General features: G+C 44.7%; 1 protein-coding gene across 1 annotated transcript in view; it reads right to left on the bottom strand.

Moving 5' to 3' along the window:
• Positions 1–23196, bottom strand: part of rpgrb (retinitis pigmentosa GTPase regulator b) — a gene marked incomplete at its 3' end in the record, with an annotated part of 43896 nt that extends 20700 nt beyond the window's left edge. Inside the window, exons 1-18 of the mRNA XM_079263833.1 lie at positions 23118–23196; positions 21884–22009; positions 21502–21594; positions 17995–18057; positions 17768–17926; positions 17548–17697; positions 17324–17482; positions 14638–14793; positions 14445–14569; positions 14181–14372; positions 13918–14104; positions 12565–12653; positions 12396–12455; positions 9815–10159; positions 8126–9565; positions 810–884; positions 686–731; positions 491–606 (exon numbers count right to left, since the gene is read on the bottom strand). Of these exons, the coding sequence (XP_079119959.1) occupies positions 491–606; positions 686–731; positions 810–884; positions 8126–9565; positions 9815–10159; positions 12396–12455; positions 12565–12653; positions 13918–14104; positions 14181–14372; positions 14445–14569; positions 14638–14793; positions 17324–17482; positions 17548–17697; positions 17768–17926; positions 17995–18057; positions 21502–21594; positions 21884–22009; positions 23118–23148 (3612 nt within the window). The 5' untranslated portion in view covers positions 23149–23196. The remainder of the gene's footprint in view (positions 1–490; positions 607–685; positions 732–809; positions 885–8125; positions 9566–9814; positions 10160–12395; positions 12456–12564; positions 12654–13917; positions 14105–14180; positions 14373–14444; positions 14570–14637; positions 14794–17323; positions 17483–17547; positions 17698–17767; positions 17927–17994; positions 18058–21501; positions 21595–21883; positions 22010–23117) is intronic.
• Positions 23197–23427: the final 231 nt, after the last annotated feature.

Here is a 23427-nt window from a genome sequence, read left to right as displayed (position 1 = left end):
CTACTGCCGAACGAGCTGCAGGTGCTGCCAGCGGCGGTTACCATGGCAACGCCACAACAAGAGACATTAAATAGTCCGCCCTGCCGCTTCTTGTTAAAAACATGATTTTAACAGTAAAAACAACATTCGTATTGATCTTATATTATTTTCTTTGAGAGTGACCATGGTATAAGCGGGATAATGCCCTCTAATATGTGGGTCTGCTTTGCGTCGGACGGTTGCTGTGCGGAGGCCATTAACTTCTGATAATGGACACCTCGTCGGCCATTATCCCTTTCTTCTATCATCTGCACACAAAAAAACTTTTTAACAGTTTAGATTTATTAGTATAATTAACTAATAATGAACCCCCCCCCCCCCCCTCCCCACCAACATGTCTTACTGCATACATCTATGTGAACAAATTGGTTTCTAATTGATTTGTGATATAAATGAACATCTTGATCAGAAATGCCTTCACAAAAGTAGTAATGCCTCTAAAGTCACTGACCTTTGTACTGGAGGCTGACTGGCAACCGGAGCTGCTCTGGGCCCCTCCACTGGTGGGTTCAGCATCATCCTCCATCTTGTCTTCAGTTGTTGGTTTGGGCTGTTGGTTGATCTGAGCTGCTGGGAAGCCGACATTGTCAATCCCTCACAGTCCACTCTGTCCATCACACAATCAGCTGGTTGAAAGTTAACTCACGTTTCTGCTCTCCGTCGGGGTCATGCTCTTCTTCCAGCTCATCTGGCTGCAGGACATGTCACGCCACCAGTTAGAATCAACACAACAACAAACAACAACAAACAAACATGTCTGAGCCATTTACAGGAGCTTCCTCTGAAGTTGTGTCATCCTCCTCTTCTTCTCCTTCATCATCTCTCCTCCATGTCTCCAGCACGTCCTGGCATCCATAAAAACATGGAGGACACAGTCAGTTTGTCTGTAACATCCAGACGACTTTGTTTCTGCAACTACGCAGATAAAAACAGACTGAAGAGGAGGAGAGCTGTTCCTGACTACTGCAGGGGCAACGGGAAGGGACCTCAGCTGGGGGGACACGCACAAAGACACTGGAGGAAGAAGACAACCTGATCTTGAAAACACCCAGATGGAAGCTCAAACTGGACCAGCTCTTCCTGCAGCGTCCCATTCTGAGATCAGGTTTCTGGTCAATACTGCAGACTGTTGGTTTCTCCTGAGCGAGCATCTCTTCACCTGACTGGAGGGCGAAGCTGCGGATTTCTTCTCATCTTGCTAATTCATGACCTACATCTCTAATTCTTCACGCGGTACCACAAGGAAACGGTCTAAGACCACTTCTGTTCTCACCAGACCACACAAAGCCAGCTACGATCACATATGCAGATGACACGTCTATTTTTACAACAGGAGCTGGTGCAGTGGGTGATGTGCTCAGGAATTTAATCTGGAAAATAATACAAAAACATAAACTACCACAGAGAAACGAGATCATCGTGAACATACAGATGCAGTAAAGGCATCAAAACGCTGTTTTTCACTACTTTACTTCAGAAAAATGTAGAAATCCATTTAAATATTTACTTCAGAGATTTTCCCGGAGTTTGGTTTATTAATGCAAGATACCTGTTCAAAACCAGATAAATTATCATTCATCTATTTTCAACTGGAGATCCGGTTTACAGCAACCAGACTAACCTGAAAGAGGAATTACATAAAAATATTTAGATTAAAAAGCATTTATTTAAAGTATTTCACCAACATGATTCTTGCTATCATAGACTCCAGATGCAGATCACCATTACCACATTCTGAGGAGCAGTTTTAAGGTCATAACCTATTCTCGATAAAACCAGTCAATTACTGGCCCATTCCCAGTTAGACCGGTCATGTTGTAGACCTAATCCTAGTTAGACCGGTCATGTTATATACCGGTCACAGTTAAACTGGATATGTTATATACCGGTCACAGTTAAACTGGCCATGTTACCAACTCGTTCCTATTTCAAACAGTCATGTTACTGACCTGTTCCCTGTTAAACTTCTCATGTTACGGACCCATTCCCAGTTAAACCAGTAAAAGCTCCTCTTATGTCATCATGTGACATGTTTATCTTCTGCTGGGAAACACACTTGACACCACTACAAACCAGTTGAGGCTGCGTATGACAGCAGTTCCGGTGTGGAAGCAGGTGAGTTGTGCGTACCTTTCAGAAGAAACTTGTTTATTTGTTGTGTTTCTGTGTGTTTACAGGATCACAGATAAACAGTAAACAGGAAGACAGATAAGGAACTCCAGCGTAACCATGGAAACACAGACATGTAAGGACACATCTGACACACACAAGATGAAACACAGATTAAGGCTGCAGAGCAGGAATCACCACACGTTACAGGACAGGTGTGCAGGAAACCAACAGCTGATCTTAGTGAAACCTTTCTGCTCAGTAAAAGCAGGTGAAACGTTGATGAAAGGAGAGAAAACGGTGGATGAGAAGTTACCGAGTGGACTCGTTCAGCAGCATCCTCACAGCTAGCAGAGACGATTACAGAAGGTAAACAACCAGTAAACAACCAAGCTTTTTCGCCAGAAGAAGTCCCACACTGACATCTGGTCATGTGATCAGAGCAGAGGCCTGAAGTCGGGACAGGCTCTCAGACTACCAGCAGCGTCTTCACTTATCACTGTCTGGAGACAGAAGCCGGACAGAACCACTGAGGAGGAACACCAGCATCCGTGTGTTGTCTGAACACGGGGACGTTGACATGTTAGCATACACACATGGACACGCCTCTGTTAATGGAAGAAAAACCAGCCAAAGTCACTGGAACAAGTTAAATCTGAGAAAAGTATAAATTAAAACTGGAAATCAAACACTGATGACAAATGAAACGCGCCTAGACAAAACTAACGCATCGCTAGACAAGATAATAAACAACAGGGGGTGGACAAATCGAAAGAAATCGAAAATCTGGATTTTTTTTGCTTCGCAATTTTAAAATCAGTATTTTTGTTAAAAAATATTTTTGTATATTAAAAAATCCATGATAAATATTTTTTGTCATTTTTATTGTTTTTATTGATCTTTTAATTGTCTTCTTGAGCATTATAGCTCATTACAATGAAGAAAAATGAGGAGCAAAAAAAGTTTTGTACATGTAGCAATGTAAATGGAATCGGCACAAATAACTTCTCAGTTCTTTTAGCCGATATAAGAATGAAGTTACTTTGGAAAGTAGCACCTTCTGTTACTGAAGTGTAATGATTATGAATAAAAAATCTGTTTGAATCGAGAATCAGTGCTGAATAGTCACCCCAAAAATCGTAATTGAATTTTTAGGTGAGTTGTTTTTAGATTCACATCCGCAGTAAACAACTTGTCCAGAGGGACAAGTTAAACTAAATATATCCTTTGATCGGCATCACAGGTGTCTTTAAACTTGTCTCCACGCTCAGCATGGACCACACAGAGGATGGAGTTGTCTCAGGAGGTTAGAGAGACAAAGCAGCTTGTATGACATGTAATGTGACATATTTACATGTAAATACTATACAGTCCACAGAACCGTAGTCCTCCCCCGGGACATGACGCGGGGCAAAAACAAGTTGGACACATGCTGAGGACGAATGATCTTTCTATTGTAGAGCTGCCATCATGTTGTCCAGGCAACACTCAGTTTCACACAAAATGTAAACATGATGTCAATATGTTTGAAGACATTCACATGTTTACATCATTTTTTCATTTTCTTTACAGGTTTAAAGACATTTAAAAATATTGACATCATGTTTATAGATACTTACATAAAGTTTACATGTGTTTACATTATGTTTTCTAAACTTTACACATGTACATCATGTTTACACATTTGCATGTTTACTGATCTTTACACATGTTGCATTGTGTTTACTTATCTTTACACATGTTGCATCATGTTTACTTATCTTTACACATGTTGCATCATGTTTACCGATCTTTACACATGTTGCATCCTGTTTACTGATCTTTACACAAGTTGCATCCTGTTTACTGATCTTTACACATGTTGCATTGTGTTTACTTATCTTTACACATGTTGCATCATGTTTACTTATCTTTACACATGTTGCATCATGTTTACCGATCTTTACACATGTTGCATCCTGTTTACTGATCTTTACACAAGTTGCATCGTGTTTACTGATCTTTACACATGTTGCATCGTGTTTACTGATCTTTACACAAGTTGCATCGTGTTTACTGATCTTTACACATGTTGCATCGTGTTTACTGATCTTTACACATGTTGCATCCTGTTTACTGATCTTTACACATGTTGCATCCTGTTTACTGATCTTTACACAAGTTGCATCCTGTTTACTGATCTTTACACATGTTGCATCCTGTTTACTGATCTTTACACATGTTGCATCGTGTTTACTGATCTTTACACATGTTGCATCGTGTTTACTGATCTTTACACAAGTTGCATCGTGTTTACTGATCTTTACACATGTTGCATCGTGTTTACTGATCTTTACACATGTTGCATCCTGTTTACTGATCTTTACACATGTTGCATCGTGTTTACTGATCTTTACACATGTTGCATCGTGTTTACTGATCTTTACACATGTTGCATCGTGTTTACTGATCTTTACACATGTTGCATCCTGTTTACTGATCTTTACACATGTTGCATCGTGTTTACTGATCTTTACACATGTTGCATCGTGTTTACTGATCTTTACACAAGTTGCATCCTGTTTACTGATCTTTACACATGTTGCATCGTGTTTACTGATCTTTACACAAGTTGCATCGTGTTTACTGATCTTTACACATGTTGCATCGTGTTTACTGATCTTTACACAAGTTGCATCGTGTTTACCGATCTTTACACATGTTTACATCGTGTTTACTGATCTTTACACATGTTGCATCGTGTTTACTGATCTTTACACGTTGCATCGTGTTTACTGATCTTTACACAAGTTGCATCCTGTTTACTGATCTTTACACATGTTGCATCGTGTTTACTGATCTTTACACATGTTGCATCGTGTTTACTGATCTTTACACATGTTGCATCGTGTTTACTGATCTTTACACATGTTGCATCGTGTTTACTGATCTTTACACAAGTTGCATCCTGTTTACTGATCTTTACACAAGTTGCATCCTGTTTACTGATCTTTACACGTTGCATCGTGTTTACTGATCTTTACACAAGTTGCATCCTGTTTACTGATCTTTACACAAGTTGCATCCTGTTTACTGATCTTTACACATGTTGCATCCTGTTTACTGATCTTTACACGTTGCATCGTGTTTACTGATCTTTACACATGTTGCATCGTGTTTACTGATCTTTACACATGTTGCATCCTGTTTACTGATCTTTACACGTTGCACCGTGTTTACTGATCTTTACACAAGTTGCATCCTGTTTACTGATCTTTACACGTTGCATCGTGTTTACTGATCTTTACACATGTTGCATCGTGTTTACTGATCTTTACACATGTTGCATCCTGTTTACTGATCTTTACACATGTTGCATCCTGTTTACTGATCTTTACACGTTGCATCGTGTTTACTGATCTTTACACATGTTGCATCGTGTTTACTGATCTTTACACAAGTTGCATCCTGTTTACTGATCTTTACACATGTTGCATCGTGTTTACTGATCTTTACACATGTTGCATCGTGTTTACTGATCTTTACACAAGTTGCATCGTGTTTACTGATCTTTACACATGTTGCATCGTGTTTACTGATCTTTACACATGTTGCATCGTGTTTACTGATCTTTACACATGTTGCATCGTGTTTACTGATCTTTACACAAGTTGCATCCTGTTTACTGATCTTTACACATGTTGCATCGTGTTTACTGATCTTTACACATGTTGCATCGTGTTTACCGATCTTTACACATGTTTACATCGTGTTTACTGATCTTTACACATGTTGCATCGTGTTTACTGATCTTTACACAAGTTGCATCCTGTTTACTGATCTTTACACAAGTTGCATCCTGTTTACTGATCTTTACACATGTTGCATCGTGTTTACTGATCTTTACACATGTTGCATCGTGTTTACTGATCTTTACACATGTTGCATCGTGTTTACCGATCTTTACACATGTTTACATCGTGTTTACTGATCTTTACACATTGCATCGTGTTTACTGATCTTTACACAAGTTGCATCCTGTTTACTGATCTTTACACAAGTTGCATCCTGTTTACTGATCTTTACACGTTGCATCGTGTTTACTGATCTTTACACAAGTTGCATCCTGTTTACTGATCTTTACACAAGTTGCATCCTGTTTACTGATCTTTACACATGTTGCATCGTGTTTACTGATCTTTACACAAGTTGCATCCTGTTTACTGATCTTTACACATGTTGCATCCTGTTTACCGATCTTTACACAAGTTGCATCCTGTTTACTGATCTTTACACAAGTTGCATCCTGTTTACTGATCTTTACACATGTTGCATCCTGTTTACTGATCTTTACACATGTTGCATCGTGTTTACTGATCTTTACACATGTTGCATCGTGTTTACTGATCTTTACACATGTTGCATCCTGTTTACTGATCTTTACACAAGTTGCATCCTGTTTACTGATCTTTACACATGTTGCATCGTGTTTACTGATCTTTACACAAGTTGCATCCTGTTTACTGATCTTTACACAAGTTGCATCCTGTTTACTGATCTTTACACATGTTGCATCGTGTTTACTGATCTTTACACATGTTGCATCGTGTTTACTGATCTTTACACATGTTGCATCCTGTTTACTGATCTTTACACATGTTGCATCCTGTTTACTGATCTTTACACATGTTGCATCGTGTTTACTGATCTTTACACAAGTTGCATCCTGTTTACTGATCTTTACACATGTTGCATCGTGTTTACTGATCTTTACACAAGTTGCATCCTGTTTACTGATCTTTACACATGTTGCATCGTGTTTACTGATCTTTACACAAGTTGCATCCTGTTTACTGATCTTTACACATGTTGCATCGTGTTTACTGATCTTTACACATGTTGCATCGTGTTTACTGATCTTTACACAAGTTGCATCCTGTTTACTGATCTTTACACATGTTGCATCGTGTTTACTGATCTTTACACAAGTTGCATCCTGTTCACTGATCTTTACACATGTTGCATCGTGTTTACTGATCTTTACACAAGTTGCATCGTGTTTACTGATCTTTACACATGTATACATCATGTTTACTGATCTTTACACATGTTGCATCGTGTTTACTGATCTTTACACAAGTTGCATCGTGTTTACTGATCTTTACACATGTTGCATCATGTTTACTGATCTTTACACATGTATACATCATGTTTACTGATCTTTACACATGTTGCATCGTGTTTACTGATCTTTACACATGTTGCATCGTGTTTACTGATCTTTACACAAGTTGCATCGTGTTTACTGATCTTTACACATGTTGCATCGTGTTTACTGATCTTTACACAAGTTGCATCGTGTTTACTGATCTTTACACATGTATACATCATGTTTACTGATCTTTACACATGTTGCATCGTGTTTACTGATCTTTACACAAGTTGCATCCTGTTTACTGATCTTTACACATGTTGCATCGTGTTTACTGATCTTTACACATGTTGCATCGTGTTTACTGATCTTTACACAAGTTGCATCGTGTTTACTGATCTTTACACATGTATACATCATGTTTACTGATCTTTACACATGTTGCATCGTGTTTACTGATCTTTACACATGTTGCATCATGTTTACTGATCTTTACACATGTATACATAATGTTTACTGATCTTTACACATGTTGCATCATGTTTACTGATCTTTACACATGTATACATAATGTTTACTGATCTTTACACATGTTGCATCATGTTTACTGATCTGCATTAAGTCTCTCTTTACTTGTTAACGTCCTCTTCTCGTCAATGTTGTCCAAAAAGGTCAATAAATGTGATCAGACGTCCGAGTTCACTTCAGGTTGAGGTACTGAGGAAGAACATCGTCCCAGAACTCCTCTTCCTCACCAGCCATCTGAACTCCACTTCGTCCTGATCCTCGTTTGTTTACAGATTTCACACTCTGTTTTTTTACTCCCCCAGTTTTCTTCTTTCTTACAAACTCCTCTTCTTCCTCCTCATCTTCCTCTTCTTCCTCTTCTTCCTCCTCTTCCTCGCCTTCCTCCTCTTCTTCCTCCTTATCTCCCTCTTCTTCCTCCTCGCCTTCCTCTTCTTCTTCCTCCTCCTCCTCTCCTTCCTGTTCCTCCTCTTCTTCCTCTTCCTCCACCACCTCCTCCTCTTCTTCTTCCTCCTCCTCCTCTCCTTCCTGTTCCTCCTCTTCTTCCTCTCCTCCTTCTTCTTCTTCCTCCTCTTCATCTTTGTCTCCTTCCTCACTGCTTTTTTCCTCTTCCTCATCTTCTCCTGTTTCACTCTGTTCCTCGCTGTCTTCATTTTCCCCCAAAGTGTCACTTTCATTGTCGTCTTCTTCTTCCTCATCCTCGCTGTCCACATCCCCCTCTTCGTCCTCATCTTCCTCCTCATTTTCAGTGTCTGTTCCTTTGCTCTCAGTCTCCTGACTCGAACCTTCCTCCTCTTCCTCCCCCTCATCTGTTTCACTCTCTGTTTTACTTTGTGAAGAAGTTATTTCTTCCTCATCCTTGCTTTCTAATTCTTCCTCCTCTTCCTCTTCGTTTTCGGTGTCTCCTTTACTTCCAGTCTCTTCAGTTGACCCTTCTTCCTCCTCCTCTTCCTCCTCTTCTTCTACATCTCCACTCTTACTGCCTTTCTCCTCAGTTTCAGTTCCATTCCCTGTAGCTCCACTTGTTTCCTCCTCGTCTTCTTCAGCACTTCTCACATCTTCTTCATCCTCCTCTTCATCAGATAGAGACTCATCTTCTGGTTGTAGGCTGTCTCTGTCTTTTTCCTCATCTTCGTCATCTTCTGTAGCTTTCTCACTCTGACTGACCTCTTCCTCCGGACTGGTTCTCTGGCCTTCTTCATCCTCATCCTCCTCGTCCTCCTTCTCTTTTCCCTTGGCTGATATGGAGTGTATCCATTCCTCACCTTCATCCTGACTCATGTCCTTCTCATCCAGACTTGTGTCCCGACTCGTGTCCCGACTTGCGTCCTGACTCGTGTCCCGACTTGCGTCCTGACTCGTGTCCCGACTTGCGTCCTGACTCGTGTCCCGACTTGCGTCCTGACTCGTGTCCCGACTTGCGTCCTGACTCGTGTCCTGACTTGTGTCCCGACTTGCGTCCTGACTCATCCTGTGTCTAGGACTCTCTGGAGCGGGAATGATGTTGATGCTGACAACAGATTTGTTGCTAAAATCGGCTCCACATGATTCCCCCTCTTCACTTCCAGATTTTGTTGGACTGTCCTGAGGGACACCTCCACTGTCCAACGGAGACGGGGACCTGGAGCGGCTTCTAGCTGCCATCTCATGGATTAAAACAGAACCTGCAGCGAGCGAAGCGGCACCAGCAAGCAGACCCAGACCTAATTTCTTCCCTTCGGACTCCTCTGCAACCTGAGCAGCTTTTTGATTCTTTTCATTCTTGGATTTTTTAGATAAATTTGTTTTTTCTTTGGAGTTTCTGGGTTTTTTTTTTTCCTGAACTGGTCTGGAGCTTGCGGAGCTGTCCTCATTCACAGCATCACTCATGTGAGGTGATGTCATGTGACCTGAACGCTGGCGTTCAACCAGCATGGGTTTTCTTCTAGCCATAACTGCCTTTACTACTGAAGAGGTCTTCCTGGTTTCAGAGTGTTCTGGTTTCCAGTCGACTGATGGTTTCCTGCTGACCCCCACAAGCTGCCGTCTACTGGGAGCTGCTTTAGGGCGCTGCTTGGACGCAGCCTTCCTGATGTCAGCAATGCTGGGAGGCTGGTTCTTAGCAGGCCTCGACTGAAGCTCTTCCACAGCTAAGATCAACTCGTCCTTACTTTGACTGCTTGTCTTCTGTCTCTGTGAACTCTGAGAGGACAGAGTTCTGCTGCTCCTCAAGAGCTCGGTGGGCAACGCCCGACGAGGGGAGACAGCGCCACTCTTATGGGATGCAGAAGACGAAGAAAAACTGCTCTGCTTGGACGGCTTTTTCTCCTTTCGTTCACTCTGCTCTGTCACCAGCTGAGCATGCTTACCCTTCCTCTATCCACAGCACAAGATGGCAAAAAGGGGACGAAAGACAGGCATGCATTAGAAAGGACAGACATGCAGAGGCACATCAGAAAGATCAGGTCTACTGAGTCCTCAAGGTTGTTTCTGGTCTCTTACTGTATAACATGAAAAGCTGCTGAGAGGAGGGTGTGTTTTTTTATGAGTGGGTGTTGTTGCAAAGGTGGATGGGGTTTGTCATTGTGAGGGCGGGGTTAGCTGTTGTGAAGGCAGGGATTGTAATTGGGGATGGAAATTAACATTGCGAGGAGCAGGGTTCGCTGTTCGCGGATAGGTTTGTTGTTGCGAGGGCGGGGTTTGTCAATAGTAGAAGAGGTTTGTTGCGAGGGCAGGGTTTATCAATATTGGAAGGGGTTTGTTGTTGCAAAGGCAGGGCTTGTCAATAGTGGAAGGGATTTATTACAAGAGCAGGGTTTGTCAATAGTGGAAGGGATTTATTACAAGAGCAGGGTTTGTCAATAGTGGAAGGGATTTATTACAAGAGCAGGGTTTGTCAATAGTGGAAGGGATTTATTACAAGAGCAGGGTTTGTCAATAGTGTAAGAGGTTTGCTGTTGCAAGGGCAGGTCTTGTTGTTCGAGGATGGGTTCGATGTTGAGCAGATGTTGGTAAACCTCAGGGAACAGTTGGGACAGCTATTCTGTGCTGTGGAGGTGCAACACAACCTCTCCTTTCTACTATGTACATCCTGGGTAACAGTAAGTCCTGCTAATGCAGGTAGCAGACAGGAAAGGCTGTAGGGCAGTTGGGGAAGACCAGCCAGCAGAGGCAAAGTCATTTAACCGAAAAGAGAAAACAGGTCAAGAACCCCCCCTAGAGGTGGGACGGCCTTGGGACCACAAAGACGGCTCAATGACAGGAAAGAAAACAATGAGTTAAGAGGTAAACATGTCAGATGCTTTGATGAGCTTCTTGTTTGGATGATGATGACAGTCACGGAAACAGATTCTTTATAGGAGGGTATCCTAAATCTTCCTCAGCTTCCATCTGGTCGATTAGCTTCGGAACCACAATGTGTTTGAGGTGGTTTGGAAAATGAGTCCTTACAATGCTGGTAGAAGGGAGCTAGTTTCATCTTGTATTATGTATACTTCACTGCTGTGCTGCTCTGTTAATTTCACTAAAGCTGCTCAACTCTCCTGCTTCTGTCCCAAACCAAGGTCAGGCGGTGGGGGCGAGGTGACTCTTCCTGGACTGAAGCGGGAGCTAACTTCAGGGTTATCTGGGTTGACTTGTCATAGCGCTGGTAAAGCAGACAGGTCTGAGAGGTCAGAAGTTGTGGTATTTATTGTCTTGAGCATGAATTCATTTGTGTGTGTATGTAAATAACAGGGATTATTTAGATATTTTATCTCTCTTCTTGCAGTTTTTATGTTGTTAAGTTTTAAATCCATAACTAAGTTTTGTTTTTTTATGAGTCACGCGATTTGGGAACTATTCGCCCTGATCGCTGACTTCTGCTAAAATATTACAGGTTCTTCTATCCCTGCACTAGTTGTTAGTCTGTCTCATGCTAGTCGCTACACTCATGCTAGTTGCTAGCCTCATGCTAGTCGCTACACTCATGCTAGTTGCTAGCCTCATGCTAGTCGCTACACTCATGCTAGTTGCTAGCCTCATGCTAGTCGCTAGTTGCTACACTCATGCTAGTTGCTAGCCTCATGCTAGTCGCTAGTCGCTACACTCATGCTAGTTGCTAGCCTCATGCTAGTTGCTAGTCACTACACTCATGCTAGTTGCTAGCCTCATGCTAGTCGCTAGTCGCTACACTCATGCTAGTTGCTAGCCTCATGCTAGTTGCTAGTCGCTACACTCATGCTAGTTGCTAGCCTCATGCTAGTTGCTAGCCTCATGCTGCTCATTAGCCTCTGCTTGCGATGATGAGTGGAGCCAGTGTCAGTTTAAACTAGTTGCTGGACCAGACACATGACTGGATAGCATGATCTGTCAAGTTCCTGTACAGAAAGTATCAAATCTGTCCTTAGTTCCTAATTTTGTTCCAAATCTTTTGCCATAGCTTGTCCGTACCTAAACTGAACATCAGCTACAGCTCAAAGCAGCTCTGGAGGTTTTAGACAAAAACTAAACCAGAAACAACCTGAGAGACCGGACCGATGAAGGTAAAACAGCGGAGAAATTCATGATGGAGAAAGAAAAGAAAATTAGCTATGACGACCGGGGAGATGTGACAGTAAGAGATAAAAAATACCTTCTGCAGAGGAGACAGAGTCAGAGTTTTATCACCGGGGTCCATCTTCATCACATGTGTCTGTAGGAGGAAAAGAAAAGGGCAAATGAGCAAAAAGATCTGGTCTTTCTTTCTGTTGTTACTTCAGTTAGTTCAGCCGTAGCGTTGAGGAGGAAGCCAGTCATCCCACCATGTTGAGGAAATCTGTTGTTTCTCCCAGGTCTTTAACGCTGTCGGCGTCCGTCACGCTCTCCACAAAGCTGTCTGCCTCTGCCTGTTCTGAAACACAGAACACACCACAACTATGATCGCTACCACAACATGATCACCACGACGACCATGAGCACGCTGCAGCTGGGTCGGATGAGACTTACTTTCGGGTTTTTTCTCTTCAACCTTGAACAAATACAATAGACTATATTCAACATGACAAATTCAACATGACATTGCAAGATTTCGATTTAAAAACTAAAAGCTGAAAAAAAACTGTAAAAAAGCTTCAACTTTACAAATGACCATGAAGACAGAGATTTATTTATTCACTGGAAATTCATGTGATGATGAAAAAACAATTGTGATGGAATTTATTTAAACTTTAATTTAAGAAAATTAAATTAAACAAAAAAACATTTCTTATTATTATTATTGTTGATATTATTATTATAAGGTTTTTTTGAAAAATATATGGTAAAAATAAATTAAATAAAACGGATAGTATATAATAAAACTAAATTATTAAAATTAAATAAAAGATTACATCAAATAAAAATGTTTTTCAAATAACAAAATAAATATAAGAAAATTAAATTAGTTTCAAAAATCAAATTAAAGGATTAAGATGATAGAATGAAAAAAAATTGTAATTAAACTTCAACAAAAACAAAGACAAAAGGATTCTCTATTCTATTCTATTCTATTCTATTCAGTTGGATGCAGGCACTGCCATGTAGTGCTAGGGGCAGTGCTTTTTTCCCTCCCTGCAGTGGTCCCTCTGGTAAACGATGAGAAACGACTTCATCACACGTCGTCTTGGCTGCAGCTGCTTCAGAGCCGGGTTCTAAAGAATCTTTCCAACTCTTTCTGATGAACAGCAGAGTCTGCAGCATAAAGCAGATCAGGACTCTGCAGATCGCACTGAGTTCAGAACGGACCTATTATGTGTCGTGGGCTCTGATGTAGGATAAAGCAACCACAACTGAAGCGTTTTAATATTTTGGCGTGGATGCAGAGTTCACAGGAAGGGCTGAAACTTCAGAACCCAGAAACGTCGTAACTATGAAGCTTTTCCAGACTCCAGTTTTCTTTTCAGCCAAATGAAATGTTGCCTCATCAGGCAGACCGACTGGTCAGCTGTGGAGAGGTTTCTGGTCAGGGCTGCCAGCGTTGTGCTCTGAAGCAGTCTGAACCAGTCTAAACTAGTCGGAACCAGTTTGTTAACTGAACCAAAATAACATCAGAATAAAGGTTAACTAAACCGTTTCATGTTGAGCTCTGAGTGGACAGGATGAGGAGGAAGAGGAGGAGGTGGGGGTGAGGTAGGTACCCTGATGGATTGACCCTCGGCTCCCCTCTTGGCGAGCGCCGTTCAGCACCTTTCTATGGGTCAGCTCAGCGGGGGGCAGTCTGGGTGGGATGGTCTGGCTGGAGACGGGTAGCGGCGGCTGGAGGAAGCCGGGCGTCATGACGGGCAGCGTCCGGAACATGGCGCCAAACTGGTCTGGAGATCGCTCCTGGAGGGGAGGAAGCATTAGCATGGCTTCGATACCCTGTGTGGAGGACTGAGACGGGCTCGGGACCAGTACCCACCCTCTCCCTCCTGCGGACCCGAGCAGAGAGACTCCTCTGCAGGGAGGAGGAACTGTTGGTGCTGCCCAGCAGCTCCACGTAAGGTTTCTCCAGGAAGTCCTCGGTCACGTCGTCGTCCTCCAGAGTCACGGGGTCGCTGCCAGGAGCCCTGGGACGAGCCAACACAACCATGTGACAGCCCCCACACGTGGCCTGGACAGGGGAACCGACATCAGAGCCTGACGGGACCTCAGGTCAAAGTTGGGTGGGGGTGAAAACGCCTACCGCCTGAACGTGGTACTGCAGGAACCGTGGACACAGAGTCGGCTTAAACTGGTTGGTAAAGTTTTCTTCACCCAGACCCAGTTTACCATGTCTGCCGTCCCCGAACGTGTAGAGAAGGCCTCCATCTGGGGAAAGACGCATGTTGTCAGCCATCGGACCTGCTGAAGGACCACGTCTGCAGCCCACAACGCACCTGTGATCACGGCCGTGTGGTTTTCTCCACAGGACACCAGACACACGCGACCCTTCCGGAAGTGTTCCACTACACGGGGCAGCCGGGACTCGAAGGTGAACGTCCCGTGACCGAGCTGTCCAAACTGACCCAGTCCAAACGTGTACACGTCGTCCTCTGAAAGACAGCCAGGGACCAGAGCAAGTCAACGACAGCCTGCGGTCTAACCTGCTTCCACCGCTTTCAGATGCACCACTGACTCTCTCCAATACTCTGCAAGAAGACAATCATCTGCAAGACCAAACACGCTGGAGGCGGTGTGATGGTCTGGAGAGCTGCCAAGAGATCCTGCAGCACCGCGCCTTACGCTGTGGATGTGTCCTGCTACGGCAGGACCATGACCCCAAACATGCCTCTAAAGTGTGCCAGCAATGCTGAAAGAGCAGAACCCAGCCCAGTCTGTGGATCTGAACCCCACCCAGCTCCACAGTGTGGTGAAGAGGAAGACTCCAGGACGGGTGGGGGTCAGAACTCCTGTTGCCATGCCGAATGTCGACCAGGCCTTTTGACACACATCATATTTTCTGTTCAAATTTAATATTTAGACTCTTTTCTTGCCGACTTCATGGGAAGGGAGTGAATTTCCCAAACTTTTGATCGGCAGTCCATTTCCTGAACCACTTAGTCCAGTAAGGCTGGAGGTATCCCAGTAATAACTGGGTGGAACCACTTAGTCCAGTAAGGCTGGAGGTATCCCAGTAATAACTGGGTGGAACCACTTAGTCCAGTAAGGCTGGAGGTATCCCAGTAATAACTGGGTGGAACCACTTAGTCCAGTAAGGCTGGAGGTATCCCAGTAATAACTGGGTGGAACCACTTAGTCCAGTAAGGCTGGAGGTATCCCAGTAATAACTGGGTGGAACCACTTAGTCCAGTAAGGCTGGAGGTATCCCAGTAATAACTGGGTGGAACCACTTAGTCCAGTAAGGCTGGAGGTATCCCAGTAATAACTGGGTGGAACCACTTAGTCCAGTAAGGCTGGAGGTATCCCAGTAATAACTGGGTGGAACCACTTAGTCCAGTAAGGCTGGAGGTATCCCAGTAATAACTGGGTGGAACCACTTAGTCCAGTAAGGCTGGAGGTATCCCAGTAATAACTGGGTGGAACCACTTAGTCCAGTAAGGCTGGAGGTATCCCAGTAATAACTGGGTGGAACCACTTAGTCCAGTAAGGCTGGAGGTATCCCAGTAATAACTGGGTGGAACCACTTAGTCCAGTAAGGCTGGAGGTATCCCAGTAATAACTGGGTGGAACCACTTAGTCCAGTAAGGCTGGAGGTATCCCAGTAATAACTGGGTGGAACCACTTAGTCCAGTAAGGCTGGAGGTATCCCAGTAATAACTGGGTGGAACCACTTAGTCCAGTAAGGCTGGAGGTATCCCAGTTGAAGTATAAACTTCAATGGTGATGTTGTGTGCCCTCATTCAATGACGGGAATAAATTAATGATGTCACAAGACATCAAGAGTGGAATGAAGTGTGATACACTGATATTGTGATGTTGTGTGCCTTCATTTAATTTCTATGTAACTGCCTACGTGCAGCTGTGCACGGCTGCATCCTGTTATTCGGCTATGCACAGCTGCATTCTGTAAAACAACTGTGTTTGCTTTATGAAAGGTCATGAGAATGTTGAGAGGACTCAATAACAGCTGAGTCTTGCGCAGCCACTGTGTGTCTGTATTGTGGGGAAGTTTGGCCACCTCTCTACCTGCTCGCGGACAGTGTTGTTTGTGCATGGGTATAAAGTGGAGAAGTCCCGGACTTCGGTGGAGTCTGCTGCGGGTCTATCTGATCAGGACGCCCAGCTGGTTTTGGCACTCTGTACCGGGGTTGTGGGCTCCCCAACCGATCCTGTTACGGTAAGAGCTGGAAACTGCAAGTGCTTTAACCAATGATGTATTGCTTGCTCTTGTGCTGCCTGATTAATAAAACGCTGATTTAATCATTGGGGCAAAGAGTTTGCGTGTGTTCATTATTTGCCGACTTCCTGCGATCCTGCAAGATAAATAAAAGTGTTTCATTATACCAGTAATAATTGGGTGAGAGGCAGGTACACCTGGACCATCACAGGGTTTGATCTGCAGTGTCTCTATAAAATATTATCATATTGTTAACTGGAGTTGCTGGATGTAGAAGTATGAAGTTGTGAGAAAAACGGTGAATGAAAATTCAAATCCTGGTTTACGGATCGGATCAATCCCGAATGGCAACGAAGGAACTGTGACGTAGGATGGGACATCCAGATGGGACATCCAGATGGGTTGTCCGACGGTTTCCTGACTGAAACATGGGGCTGGGACTTACTTCTTGCATACTCGGTGACATTCAGCTACGTACTTGCTGCCAACAACGCAGTACACAGCGGTAGAACCGGTGAAAGGGTCAATCTGCCGGTAACGTGGCCCTTCGGCGCCGTTTCCATAAACAGCAGTTTAGCTGCTTACAACGAGGTGCGAGTGTTGGTCGCGGTGCAACAGAGAACTGTAAAAGTACTGAGAAGGACCATCCACCTCTGTGTTTGTGCTCTTGTTCGCCTCTAACGGTAGAGTCAATGTTGTACCTCGCATCAGAGGCCTTTGTGTTGCTAGCAGCAAGTATTTCCCAATAGTACCAGTTTCCTTTGCTCTGATTGGTGGACACTTACCTGTCAGCACCACCGTGTGCCCGCCCCCGCAGGCCACCTGCCTCACCGGATCCTTGATGCTCTTCACCCGCTGAGGCGCTCGGTGTCCGGACAGTTGCTCGGTGCCCAGTCCCAGTTTACCACTGTCCCGCTCCCCAAACGTGTACAGACCGCCGTCCACTGCCAGGACACAGAGACGCGTCAGACCCAGACTCTGGACCGGACCGGACACCGTGTGGACTCACCCGTCACCAGGGCGGAGTGGTAGTACCCGCAGGACACCCAGCTGACAGGACGTCCCACGCTGACCTGCTGAGGGGTGGAGGCCTGGCCGTCCTTCCCCAGACCGATCTGCCCCTCCGTGTTGTCCCCCCACATGAAGAGCTTCCCGCTGGCTGAAACACAAGCACCGGTTTCAGCCGGTTTACATTAGAACCACGCCGCTGAAGGCGCCGCCCTGCTGACCTGTCAGAGCAGCTGAGGTGTTCGAACCGGCAGCCAGCATCCTGATTGGTCCCTGAGAATCAAAGAAGTGGACTCTCTGGAAGGCTGTCCTCTCCTCGCAGTCGCCAAGGCCCAGCTGACCCTCGCTGTTCCCGCCACAGGCGTACACCCGTCCCTGCACTGCAGACGGACAGCCCAGGTGAGTTTACGTAGCCGAGTCCAGACAGGGCTCTGGATCTGGTTCTTACCTGTGCAGATCAGGGTGTGGTTCCTTCCACAGGCCACAAGATGGACTTTCTCCGACTTCAGAGCTGAAAGCAGATAAAAACGTAATCAAAAGGCTTTGAGAAGTCGTTCACACGTGAAGAAAAGCAGAGTCCGGGGTCTCATATATAAAACATTGTGTAGGATCGTGTTCCTGTCATGCCTGAACCTCAAAGCCAGCGCACAAGCTTCCACCTCCTGTTCCGTCCCCGGCACGCCCACATTCAGCCATAAATGGTCGATGGAAAGCACCTCATAAATAGTAATGTGTATGTAAATGAGCAGCTGGTTTACAAGGACAAACACGGAGACCTGACAAACTACTGCCACGTCTTGCAGGTACCGGTACGTGTTACAGGTACAGACACATGTTACAGGTACAGATACGTTTTACAGGTACAGGTACGTGTTACAGGTACCGGTATATGTTACAGGTACTGGTCCATGTTACAGGTACAGCTACGTGTTACAGGTACAGGTATGTGTTACAGGTACCGGTATATCTTACAGGTACAGGTATGTGTTACAGGTACCGGTATATGTTACAGGTACTGGTCCGTGTTACAGTTATGGCTACGTGTTAAAGGTACTGGTATGTGTTACAGGTATGGCTACGTGTTACAGGTACAGGTATGTGTTACAGGTATGGCTACGTGTTACAGGTACCGGTATGTGTTACAGGTACCGGTACGTGTTACAGGTACTGGTACGTGTTACAGGTACTGGTACGTGTTACAGGTACTGGTATGTGTTACAGGTACTGGTACGTGTTACAGGTACAGGTACCGGTATGTGTTACAGGTACTGGTACGTGTTACAGGTACCGGTATGTGTTACAGGTATGGCTACGTGTTACAGGTACAGGTATGTGTTACAGGTACCGCCATGTGTTACAGGTACAGCTACCGGTATATGTTACAGGTACTGGTCCGTGTTACAGGTATGGCTACGTGTTACAGGTACTGGTATGTGTTACAGGTATGGCTTCGTGTTACAGGTACTGGTCCGTGTTACAGGTATGGCTACGTGTTACAGGTACTGGTCCGTGTTACAGGTATGGCTACGTGTTACAGGTACTGGTCCGTGTTACAGGTATGGCTACGTGTTACAGGTACTGGTCCGTGTTACAGGTACAGCTACATGTTACAGGTACGTGTTACAGGTACGGCTACGTGTTACAGGTACAGGTATGTGTTACAGGTACCGCCATGTGTTACAGGTACAGGTACATGTTACAGGTACTCGTCCGTGTTACAGGTATGGCTACGTGTTACAGGTATGGCTACGTGTTACAGGTACCGGTATGTGTTACAGGTACCGGTATGTGTTACAGGTACCGGTATGTGTTACAGGTACTGGTACGTGTTACAGGTACAAGTACATGTTACAGGTACCGGTATGTGTCACAGGTACTGGTACGTGTTACAGGTACCGGTATGTGTTACAGGTACGGCTACGTGTTACAGGTACAGGTATGTATTACAGGTACCGCCATGTGTTACAGGTACAGGTACATGTTACAGGTACTGGTCCGTGTTACAGTTATGGCTACGTGTTACAGGTACTGGTATGTGTTACTGGTATGTGTTACAGGTATGGCTACGTGTTACAGGTACAGGTACAGGTATGTGTTACAGGTACGGCTACGTGTTACAGGTACAGGTATGTATTACAGGTACCGCCATGTGTTACAGGTACAGGTACATGTTACAGGTACTGGTCAGTGTTACAGTTATGGCTACGTGTTACAGGTACTGGTATGTGTTACAGGTATGGCTACGTGTTACAGGTACTGGTCCGTGTTACAGGTATGGCTACGTGTTACAGGTACAGGTATGTGTTACAGGTACAGCTACGTGTTACAGGTACAGGTACGTGTTACAGGTACCGCCATGTGTTACAGGTACAGGTACATGTTACAGGTACCGGTATATGTTACAGGTACTGGTCCGTGTTACAGGTATGGCTACGTGTTACAGGTACTGGTATGTGTTACAGGTATGGCTACGTGTTACAGGTACTGGTCTGTGTTACAGGTATGGCTACGTGTTACAGGTACTGGTCTGTGTTACAGGTACAGCTACCGGTATGTGTTACAGGTACTGGTCCGTGTTACAGGTACGGCTAAGTGTTACAGGTACAGGTATGTGTTACAGGTATGGCTACGTGTTACAGGTACCGGTATGTGTTACAGGTACCGGTATGTGTCACAGGTACTGGTACGTGTTACAGGTACCGGTATGTGTTACAGGTACGGCTACGTGTTACAGGTACAGGTATGTATTACAGGTACCGCCATGTGTTACAGGTACAGGTACATGTTACAGGTACTGGTCCGTGTTACAGTTATGGCTACGTGTTACAGGTACTGGTATGTGTTACTGGTATGTGTTACAGGTATGGCTACGTGTTACAGGTACAGGTACAGGTATGTGTTACAGGTACGGCTACGTGTTACAGGTACAGGTATGTATTACAGGTACCGCCATGTGTTACAGGTACAGGTACATGTTACAGGTACTGGTCAGTGTTACAGTTATGGCTACGTGTTACAGGTACTGGTATGTGTTACAGGTATGGCTACGTGTTACAGGTACTGGTCCGTGTTACAGGTATGGCTACGTGTTACAGGTACAGGTATGTGTTACAGGTACAGCTACGTGTTACAGGTACAGGTACGTGTTACAGGTACCGCCATGTGTTACAGGTACAGGTACATGTTACAGGTACCGGTATATGTTACAGGTACTGGTCCGTGTTACAGGTATGGCTACGTGTTACAGGTACTGGTATGTGTTACAGGTATGGCTACGTGTTACAGGTACTGGTCTGTGTTACAGGTATGGCTACGTGTTACAGGTACTGGTCTGTGTTACAGGTACAGCTACCGGTATGTGTTACAGGTACTGGTCCGTGTTACAGGTACGGCTAAGTGTTACAGGTACAGGTATGTGTTACAGGTATGGCTACGTGTTACAGGTACCGGTATGTGTTACAGGTACCGGTACGTGTTACAGGTACCAGTATGTGTTACAGGTACTGGTACGTGTTACAGGTACCGGTATGTGTTACAGGTACTGGTACGTGTTACAGGTACCGGTACGTGTTACAGGTACCGGTACGTGTTACAGGTACCGGTACATGTTACAGGTACCGGTATGTGTTACAGGTACCGGTATGTGTTACAGGTACCGGTACGTGTTACAGGTACCGGTATGTGTTACAGGTACCGGTATGTGTTACAGGTACCGGTACGTGTTACAGGTACCGGTACGTGTTACAGGTACCGGTATGTGTTACAGGTACCGGTACGTGTTACAGGTACTGCTGTAAGTGTAGCAAACCGGAGATTCCTGCAAACTGCGTGTTGATGTTGGTCTGTTCTGCCACAGCGGAGGAAACTGATGCATCATCTGGTCATATTAACGATGTCATCAGGATGACATCTGCAGGCCAGCGCTGGAACGGGGGTGGGACAGTTTCAGACCAACCTTTGACGCAGGTGGGCTTGTTCACCGTGACTTTGGAGCCCAGACCCAGCTGGCCCCAGTTGTTGCTGCCAAACATGAAGAGCTTCCCGTTTTCTGAGGAGACAAACAGCAGGAACCAGGACTGAGCCGGACACACCCCTTTAGTTTGGCAAGTTACGACCATCTTTCAGAAAACAGTCCGACTTAGAAAAGCCACAAGTCTGGAAGGACTTTCTGCCATAAAAACACCAGAAGAAGACCTTTCCCACCCATCTCCAGGTCAGGAGGATGAACAGATCTTGTCATATTTTACTCCCAGCAAAACATTAAACTCAGACATCTGTCCGAGGCCTACAGATTCCTCCCGGTTCTCTCCCGGTGATGATCACCTATGAGCTCGTACCTGTAATCAACGCTGTGTGTTCGTCTCCACAGGACAGACGGCGAGGGACGTCGTTCTTCAGCCAGAATTTACTAGGCACGTTGTCTGCAAACTTACTCTTCCCAAACGTAAAAACGGCTCCCGATTCTGGAAGAAAACCCGGAACACGTTTGGATCAGAACAGCAGAACAACCTGCAAGAGATTAATGAAGCATCTTCCAGGTGTTTCCATCAGTTTCACTGTCAAGTTCTGGTTCTGATGGAGGTTTTCCTTCCTGGTTCTGGTCCTGATGGAGGTTTTCCTTCCTGGTCCTGGTCCTGATGGAGGTTTTCCTTCCTGGTTCTGGTCCTGATGGAGGTTTTCCTTCCTGGTTCTGGTTCTGATGGAGGTTTTCCTTCCTGGTTCTGGTTCTGATGGAGGTTTTCCCTCCTGGTTCTAGTTTTGATGGAGGTTTTCCTCCCTAGTTCTGGTCCTGATGGAGGTTTTCCTTCCTGGTTCTGGTTCTGATGGAGGTTTTCCTTCCTGGTTCTGGTCCTGATGGAGGTTTTCCTTCCTGGTTCTGTTCCTGATGGAGGTTTTCCCTCCTGGTTCTGGTCCTGATGGAGGTTTTCCCTCCTGGTTCTGGTCCTGATGGAGATTTTCCTTCCTGGTTCAGATGGAGGTTTTCCTTCCTGGTTCTGGTCTTGATGGAGGTTTTCCTTCTGATCCAATCCTCTGGTTTCCTTATTGATCATGATTTTCTGAAGTGGTTTTTATGAACACAGTAATGAAAACCTGGACTAATGTGGATCTTGTGATGTATCTAACCCTAATTATTATTAACCTGGATGCCAGTGATGGCTGTAGAAACAAACCAGCTACCTGACTCTAACCCTAACCCTGAACCTGACCTGTTTTCTGCTCGGCTGAGTAAATGAAACATAAAAACTAACAGAATAACATCACTGTGTTGCGCGTGCACTGCAGTCTAACAACTTTTAAAATGCTTCATGGTGAAATAAAACAGTAAATGAAGCCGTGGAAAGCATGGAAGATTAACACGTTTTCTGGGCAGTGGATAAACAGATAAGAGCCAGGTGAAGAAGGAGAAACTACCGAGGTGACATGTTTATAGATGGTCGAGCTGAAGCTAACATGCTAAAGCTAACACGCTTTAGCTCGTTGTTAGCTGCAGCTAGTTAACATTTACTGGCCATAAAAACAGTCCACGTTTCATCCACGCTGATAAGAAAGAGAGTATAACCATGTGTGTACCCGGTATCTCGTCCTCAGCCTCCCCTGCCATGTCTGCGCCACTTTAATCCGCTTTGCTAAGTGTTGTGGGCGAACTGGCACCCCTTCTGTTTTACAACCCGGAAGTAAACAAACCGTCTCCTAGGCTACGACGCTGACACGTCATTCTTAAAGGGAAAGCGCGTACAAGATTTTCATTGACTTTACACATGTAAACAAATAATATTGACAAAAATTTTAGTACTTGTTTGCCCCACTTATAAAATCCTAAATAATCTACACACAAAAATGATACTTTTCCCAAGAAAAATGTATTCATTGGGAGATATGG

This window comes from Telmatherina bonti (genome assembly GCF_933228915.1).
Source record: "Telmatherina bonti genome assembly, chromosome: 24".
In the NCBI taxonomy this organism is placed as follows: Eukaryota; Metazoa; Chordata; class Actinopteri; order Atheriniformes; family Telmatherinidae; genus Telmatherina; species Telmatherina bonti.
This window is presented reverse-complemented; position numbering and strand designations above follow the sequence as displayed.